Genomic DNA, 9,349 nt, shown 5'->3' on the forward strand with positions numbered 1-9,349 from the left:
AATTTTGAGATATCTAATTACTGAGTTATTATCTTTTCCGACGAAACTTTTTTTTGCCTTCCACATCTATCAGTTGGTGTAAAATTTAGTTTAAGATTTCAAAATCTCTTGCTCATTTCCTCTAAAAACTTCGGAAACTCAAATCCATATGCACTAATTAGAAGCTTCTACAAGAACAGTACCTGCATAGACATGATAAAATTGAGACTCATGAAATGTTACTAATACTAGTTTACAGCAAACAAAAAAATGATGGAAGATAAATGCAAGAACAATCTTACCTTATTACTACACCTTATTGTTCATAATGGTGTGGAATAAGCAATAAAATAGAGTGTCCTTTTTTTTGCTAACAAAAGAATATTATTCTCTGACAATGTTTCAATCAAAAATAAATATAAATGAGTGAGTGTATTTGCAATTTCATACAACTCACGCAATCACTTTTTTTATCAAATGATTAGAAAAAAAAGCTCAAACCTAAACCTAACTCTTATGTATAAATAATACCAAGTTTAAGCGACAAATGAATCATAGATTACGTCTTAATATAAATGAAATAATAAATTAATAATATTGTCGTATCAATATTTTACTAAAAATTGTCTAAAAATTGAAGATTTTAAATTTTCTTTAATTCAAATTTACTAAACAAATATTTCAAGCAGAATACACTTTTGCGCCATAAAACTATAGGGATCAAATCATCCCTTCAGAATGAACATGTTAGAGTAGAATGAACATTTTTTGGGTGATCACAATTTGACTATAGAATGGTTCGACGAATAAATAAATCCCGAAATGTAACAGTAAAGCGATGGTAATCGAAACGGGTAATGCCGGAGTGGTTTCATCATCATTAGACAATATCGTTAGGGTAACTATCAATCCGACTAGTATACCAACCATTGAACCAATAACGCACATTGCATTATGTGTTGCAGCAGCTTTACCTACCATCAAACTGTAGAAAACAAAATCACCCATGCCAAGACGAACTGATGCTGAAATTTGCATATTTGAAAAGAAATTTAAATATAACCCTATGTAGTACAAGCTAGCACTTGTAAGGAAAAATAATTCTAATAGCTGCAGGATATTTGATTGCTTGATTGGTAGCTCAATAAATTAATGCTACACAAACAATTTATTCAATCTTTTTCCAATGAAAATAATTATTTTACAGTTTAAATTTTCCATAATGCCACATTTTGTGATGAGTTGGAAGCAATGTGAAGGTATTAATTTAAAAAAAGAAAATTAATGAAATGAACGAGAAATTATTTAGCATTGATCTAGATAATCACAGTGGTAAGCAGCAAAAAGAATGAATGAATGTTTGAATAATTCGTAATCAAAATGAGATTTTCAAATTGATTTGTTATTTTGATTCAAAAATTAATTCCATATATTTCCAATATAAAAATTAATTCCATATATTTTCACGCATCATATCCAGTCAATGCAAAGAGAAAAATTCGATTAAAAATTGTAGTTGATAAGAACTTACATCCATCATTCAAAGCATCATAGACTGTAAATTTTGTTCCATCGTTTCTTTGTTCATCAGATGCTGCTCTAAACTTTGAGCAGATTTCAACTTGTGTATCACTTTTTGAACATAACATTTTACGTTGTCGAAGATGTTCATTCTCTGCTTCCTATTATTTAAACATAGCCCAGATTAAAATCATTTAAGAGCTAAATTTTCAGGATGATATATTGGATCGTTATATACTAAAAAATGAAAAAAGAAAAAATACCGAATCCAACTTTGTTTTGGATCTTCTTTCATGTCTTTCTCTCATTTTTTGTTGTTTCCGCTTGATGAAGCTTTTGTTTACTGTCTGAAAGATTAGCATTAAGGGAGCTGTTCTTCTTTTTAGTTCTTATGAAATGTTTTTTTTCAGATTTGAATCATTTATTGCATAAATATTCATATGACGATTTTATTTAGTATGATAATTACTAAGACTTATTCAAAAAAGTGATGAATCTCTTCAAAATTGATTTAAAAACTTTTTTCCCTTCAAGGAATGATTAATTAGCCTTAATCTCATCTTAAGTAATTAATGTTTGTTCCAATCGGAAAACGGATGCAACCAACTGTTAAATAAGATTGTCAAATCAAATCATAAAATAAAGCTCACTGATTTAAAATAACTTACGATTTCCTCATATGGTTCATCATTTTTATCTTCAGCTGTAAACATTAAAAATCGTAATACCTGTAAAAGAATAAGCCGTATAACAAAATTACTGTCAAATGTAAGCTTTACAAATAAGCTTCTTATGCATCCATTGCTTACTTGCGCTAAATAATTGATAAGTAACTTGATGGCTTACTTGATCGCTATATTCATGAGCTTTTTCATTAATACGTCGTAATGGACCAACGGGTGCGAGTACCGCGAATGTATCTGAATACTTTCTTGTATTCAGGAAGAATCAATTCATTCTCTTTATGAAACAATTATGATTGATATCAATACTGAGAGAATATCTAATCTTTTCTAAACGATATAACTTTTTTTATAATATTTCAATTTTTTCAAGTCTTTCTAATTTTTTTTTTTTTTTAGTCATATTAACATCAAACAATGATCAAGATAGAATCCAGATTTAAACATGTTCATATGATTTTATAACTATCTGATATGTACTATTTGATACCACAAAAAATCATTGTTATTTAGAGTAAGCAATTTAATTAGAGAAAAATGAACTCATCAACTTACCCCAAATAATAATACATACCAATACAAACCATGCGGTATGTGTAGGAAACATTCGAAGATAAAATACAGAAACCAATGAACAATTGCAAATGACATAAAATTGATGCATATAAAGAGGAGTTTTTTTGGTAAAAAATACCAAAATACCAACGGTACCATATGTTATAACAATTAATGCTGTGAATATTGGAGGAGCAGTTTGTAAGCCAAATGCTTTAAATAAATCTCTGAAATATTCTATTATCATAATTTATTTCAAATTACTACCTATTGATTATTACCAATCTTATCAGTTAATAATATTTCAATTTAATCTATTTTATCATTTTGCTATTCATCTTCAAAAGATAGCCTAATCAGTATGATGATAATGATGAAATATATTTAACAATATATTAGAATTCAGAGAATTTTTTCATCTATCATTCATTAACTTCCAAATTGTGAAATTGTTTGCTTTCATTTGAATTGAAGTATAAAAATTTATGCTTACAAAATATTTTATAAAAATTTTTTTTTTTTTTGAAAATAATAACAAAAAATGCTCGTAGTTTAATGGCGCTCAGTTTGTTATGCCTTTATAACATTACTTCACTTTACATATAATTTTAATATAATTAATAAGTATTGATTTTTTTTTCAGCTTATTTGACTTGAGTTTAAATTGTTATAAACTATATGATCATCCTGGATTGAATAATTAAATCATTACGAATATAGCTAATATTCGCCGTATGCTTTGCAATTTGGCTTTCTTAATTACTAACTGTTTATTGGTTCAATCTTATCAGTTAGTAATAATCTATTTTATCATTTTGCTCAAAATTTGCAACAAAGATTGTGTAAACGATTTCTGAGTAACTTTTTATTGTCTAAAATTAAATTAAAGAAAAATAAGCAAGATGGGAAAGTACAAAAAGCAGAATAACGTTCGATTCTTAGCTTCTGATTTAATTAGAATAAGCAAATTAAAAGCATACACTAAAAATGAAGCGAAAACACCGAAAATGATAAGTACACAGGACATATATAACCACATTTGAACCAAGCATTTGTAATCATATAATGCCATAGCAAGTAATGCAAAACTTATCACAGCTAACATTAACACACATCCAATTCCATTCACCTGTGAAGATTTATGAGGTGAATTTTATGAGATATCATCTGTATGATAAAATGAAAAACTACCTTTAATTAATTAATTAAAATTTCATGCTATAAATTTAAATGTAAAGGATATAATGCTGAAAAATCCAAAGATTGCTAAATTAAGCAAAAACTTATCATACCTAATATCAACAAAAAGTTGTTTCAAAAGCAATCCTAATTTTCCCAATCATTCTTGCATAATCTGGTTAATCAGTAGAATTAATATCAGAAAAGATGCTAAGTGAAGTGATAAAGAGAATCTGCATGATCATAATTTTAGTTGTAATTATTTTAACATTAAATCATTTTTGCATGTATACTTGTTTGTCACAAAATATTTTTCAATAAATACTGAGCAAATCATTAGTTGTTTAATTTAATTTTCCACTCCATTCAATTTATTATTCATAATTCAGGTTGAGATGATTTGAATTGATCCGATCATTTAATACGATGATAGTAGGAAAAAAAAAAGAATTCGCTATCGTACTAATTGATATTTTGTGTTATTTTGCAAAAATTGGCAGATTGATAGAAAATGAAAAAAAAAAAAGTTAAATGCTCCAACAAATTTTTATCCAATTTTTTAATTAATTATAGATATTTGAAATTCGAACCATTCCATCGACAATTTCATTTCCGGTTGTACGATTATGTCCCGGATCAAGCATATAGTAGAAGACAGAATTCGAATCCGTTTTTGTATGATATACACCAATCCAAACAATTAACGTTAGCAATATATTGAGAGTAACAGGAATCAGTAATCTCTCAACCTGAAAATACAATATTTTTTTTTTCCTTTCACTCTTTTTCTCCAGAACAAAATTTTGCATCATTGATTGTAATTTAATATACTTTGAAGAATAACCTTGTTAGTTACTCGATGGTAAACATTAAAAAATGATGAAATTGAAAGCACTCTATTCGAATGATATCTATTTTAATTTCATATCCTTTAGCCTAACTTCATAAATTTCGATCTCGTTTTTCATTTCACAATGCTTTCATGAAATATTTTCCGTTAGAAAAAAAAAAAAATTCAAATAATTTCAAAATCATTGACAATAATAGAAAATAAGAAAAAAGTTTATGTTTTAATTAATTAAATTTTTCATTAAAAATAACTGTTAGTATCATTCAAGAAGGAAGTTAATGACGAAAAAAAGGCATAAGTGTAATAAATGTTTACTTATAAAAAATTAATGTGCACGTAGGCTATTCATACTTGAGTTTTGCATATTTTATGAATTCATCCTTAGCAAACCTTTAAATTACCATTTTTTTTTTCTTTGAGATTAAATATGTTTCATTTTTGATGAATGCCATATTTTTCTTTTTTTTTCAAAATCATATGCTTGGAAAAAACTTTCTTTTAAAAAAAAAAAAAAGAAAAAAAACGGAAATTATTGTCATTGTCAACACTTTTCTGTATAATTGCATATATTTCATTCTTGGCTCAAAAATATGTGGCCTAATTTGGAGTAACAAATAATTAGGCATTGTAGAGAAGCAAAATTATTCTCCATGCTCTGTACAGAATATATCTAGGTTATTTTTTAATTATTAATTTTAATGTAGATTAATTCAAATAATAAATTTTATTTTAATTCTACTAATTTAGTTTCAACTATTTCGGAAATAAAAAATATAAAAGTAGAAGAAATAACAAAAATTTATGTTCAGCTCAAGAAAAGTGTCAGAAAAAAAAAAAGAACTTTTTCCTTTTTCTTTTGCAAATTTTTTTTTTTCGCAAATATCATTTAACGAAATGAACTTGTTTTAGCTGTTTTGTCCAGTATTCAATGGCAATCCATATTTCTTCCTCATCCCTAGATATTTCATTCATTGTTGTTTGGCGATATAGTACACTCTGTGTACTTGAAACATTTCTCGAATCAATTAATAAAGTTGATTTTTCAACATTTGAAAGAGTAAAGGAGTGTGAATTTTAAATTTTTAAAAATTTTTTCAATTCAAATATAAATTCTATTACTTTAAGTTCTTAATGATTTTTTTAGTTTTCATGAAATAATGAAGAAATTTTGGTGCAATATATATAAAATTTGAAAAAAACATAGAAAATTTGAAAAATTTGAAAATTTGAAAAAATTTTTTGAAAAAAGTATACATTAAAAAAATTTGAAAAATTTTGAAATCAAACGGAATTATTTCTGACAAGAAAAACAATTCGATTTTCCGGTTAACCTCTTCTCAACCGTATAACATAACTAAACTTCGCGCTTCCCGTTCACTTTCCCTTTTTAGTATTATCCTTCTTTTCATCCACGGTTTTTTTCTTACAGATATAACCTAACCTCAAGTGAAAATTTGATGCAACATGCAATTTTACCTGTTATTAGCAGATGAAAATACTATGAGAAAAATTTCAATCGACCACTAAACACCTGAACAGTGAATGCAAATGAAGTTGTTATTTCCCTTTCATTTTAATACATTCATTTTGTCTTTTGTATTTGGTTGACAAATAAATATGTGACTAAAATGACTAAATGATTTAGACAGATCTACAATTATCATTTTGTAAACTTCAATTAATTTTAAATAATTTACATAAAAACTTACGCTAATAATTTAATTTATTCACTAAATATATAAATTCATTTGAATTTATCATGAAATACAAAATTAAACCTAAACTTTGATTAAATTTTGATAACATTTAACTACACTTATTAGGCTATAATACCATGTATAACAGTAAGTGAGAAAAAAAAAAAACTAAAAACATCCCACTTATCATTGTACCATTTAATCAATAACTGATACAATGATAATAATGGAAATAAATAAATTGTTTACTTTCATGTTTGATAATAATTGGCTAATTTTGGTATTTATCGTAAATTATAATATTAAAATATTCATATAAAAACTATCGAAATTGATCGAATTAAAGATTAAAATTTGACAATCTATTGATAAATAATAACAAATTTAAGGTGACAAAATTTGTTAAAAAAAATTTTGTTTAACATAGATGTTGTAAGCGTATTCTAACATTCAATTAAATTACTTACTTACCTGTAATTTCTAACATATTAAGATGATTACCTTTTAAATTGTATGGAAAGAAATTACATCATCCATTGTTTATCTTCTAATAAAACAAAAATTTTGGCTATTTTTTTTCCGATTTTTTTTTTCAACTTTCCAAAGGAATTATAGTAATATATGAAATGAAAACTGATCATAATTCATCCCATAATTTTAACTTCAATGTAATTAAAGAGGGATGATTGTCATGAATATTTTATTGTAACCGTATGTCATATACTTCATATTCTTTCACATATCAAAGTACCACATATTTATTACTATATATCAAAGTACTAACTATTCATTATAATACGTATCAAAGCTTACTTTCTTATATCTTACACTACACGTAATTTACGTATGTATACGTGAATCATGTATACCTCATTTTTTAATCAAATATATTATATTAGTAGACAATTTTCGCATCTTTACTCCCAATGAAATGCTAAATTCTTTACAATGACATCTTTAAATCACTTGCCAATTTTGACATATTTCTCATTGTCGAAGATATGCGCATATGTGACATACGACAATAATGATCGATGATTATTTTTATTATAAGAGATCAAATAATAGCATAGCAATCATCGAAAAGCATTTTTAAAAAAGTATGTTTGAATTGAGTATAAAGAGAATAAAGATTTTCATATTGGTTGATTGTTTTTAATATAATTTAAAGCTGAAAATTGTTTGACAAAACATTTATTATTTCATTTTCAAATATGATCATTGTGAATGTTAATTTCATGAAATTGATTAACTTGATTATATTGTTTTTAATTGAATGAAAAATTTCAAGAAATAAAGTCAATTGAAATGATTAATATTAATTTTGAAAAGGAATGGAAGTTTTAAAAATTGATATCGTTTGATTCAATTTCATTAATCCATAGATATTCATTTAAATTTCTACATCGATGAAGAAAGATAAAGAAAGCAAAAAGATTCATTCTTAAAATATCCATAAAAATTAGCTTTCTTCCTCTCTTAACTCTTTAGTCAATATTTACATCAATTTATTTCGGTATATTTTACACTATAGCAGCATATCCCAGACAGATTCAGATGGACTTTCAAGTTTCCAATGAGGCATTACAAATTTTTCAGTCCCTTCCCTCTACAACAATGCCCAGAAGCTGTGATTCGATGTTATTTTGAATAGCCACTCATCATTAAAAGATAATGATGACCTTTGACCTGTCATTGACACAATGGGTGTCGTTTCGTGGGAGTGGTTGTTCTGAATGCTTGTTAAGTGGTTAAGTGATTGCTTGCTCATTGCAATCAATGTTTAATGAATGCCTGCCTATCCATTTATTTGTAAAGGCTGAGTTACAAGGCAATTAGAATGCTTGAAGATGGTAGGAGAAGCGGTAGGAGAAGAAAGGAATCCAATTTAAAACCCTCCCCTGTAACTCTTGGGAAGATTATAGAACTATCAATGCATCACTTCTTCAAACTAAATTAATAAAAAATAATTCCGGATTTGAATTTTATCCGGTCAACGATTAAATTATAACCAAATTTAGGAGACAGTTATTGTTTGGGACCAGCTGTCCCAATTTGAAGCAAACGTCCCTATACGATTTGGTGGATAAATGTTACCCCTCTAATTTTAAACAACTTCAACATGGCTATTGAATAATAAGCTGGATAGTATGCATCAAGAGTGTCAATAACGAGGGAAAAGAAACGGAAAAGGACAAAGATGTTATTTATTAGGATCCTCAAATAGGGAAGAAGTTATCGAGCTAGCAGAGATCTGACTAACGAGCTCAGGAAACTCTTTGTCCTGGAATGCAATTTATCCTTCTTCCTCAATCATCCTTTCCTGATGATGTCGTAATTGTGTCATGCTTCAAAAGAAGCTGAATTTAATCGGAACGGAAATGGAATAATCAATTTTTTTTCAAGAATCCTTTAAATGAATGAGTATACTCGATTATTTTGATGATTATTTTGGTCTAGCACAATTCTTCTTCTCTTATAGCTCAAAGAAGAGACTCTTTCAAACGGATTGAAACAGATTGAACAAGCTGCTGCATTCTTTTCTTTGTTATCTTTTATTTTAACCGTAAAAAATGATACGGAAAACCGAAAAATAATCGAAGAAATGATTCAGGAAACAGTAAGAGATAAGTTAAAATATTAAATTTCTTCATAAATTGAAATATTATTTGCTGAAATTAATACACTGCCTTATCATAGAGTAATGTATAAAATATATTTCTATAAGTATACATTTAAGGATAACATAATAATTTTGGCTAATGTAACTTGCTAGGCTAATAATTATTGTCTCAAATATAGTTATGAAAAAAGATATATTGTTATCAATTTATTCTTCTTTATTTGTTAAATATTAAATGATACGTAGTAGAATCGTTGTAATG

General features: G+C 26.6%; 1 protein-coding gene across 1 annotated transcript; it reads right to left on the reverse strand.

Annotated features, from left to right (window-relative positions):
* Positions 1 to 726: 726 nt before the first annotated feature.
* Positions 727 to 5,219, reverse strand: LOAG_09666 (presenilin spe-4; the record flags this gene model as incomplete). The annotated part of the gene is made up of 9 exons (XM_020447990.1): positions 727 to 1,004; positions 1,511 to 1,661; positions 1,764 to 1,847; positions 2,169 to 2,228; positions 2,347 to 2,420; positions 2,739 to 2,965; positions 3,719 to 3,867; positions 4,508 to 4,666; positions 5,169 to 5,219. The coding sequence occupies 9 exons, from the start codon at positions 5,217 to 5,219 to the stop codon at positions 727 to 729; spliced, it is 1,233 nt and encodes a 410-aa protein (XP_020301830.1).
* Positions 5,220 to 9,349: the final 4,130 nt, after the last annotated feature.

This window comes from Loa loa (assembly GCF_000183805.2).
Source record: "Loa loa unplaced genomic scaffold supercont3.286, whole genome shotgun sequence".
Classification (NCBI taxonomy): domain Eukaryota; kingdom Metazoa; phylum Nematoda; class Chromadorea; order Rhabditida; family Onchocercidae; genus Loa; species Loa loa.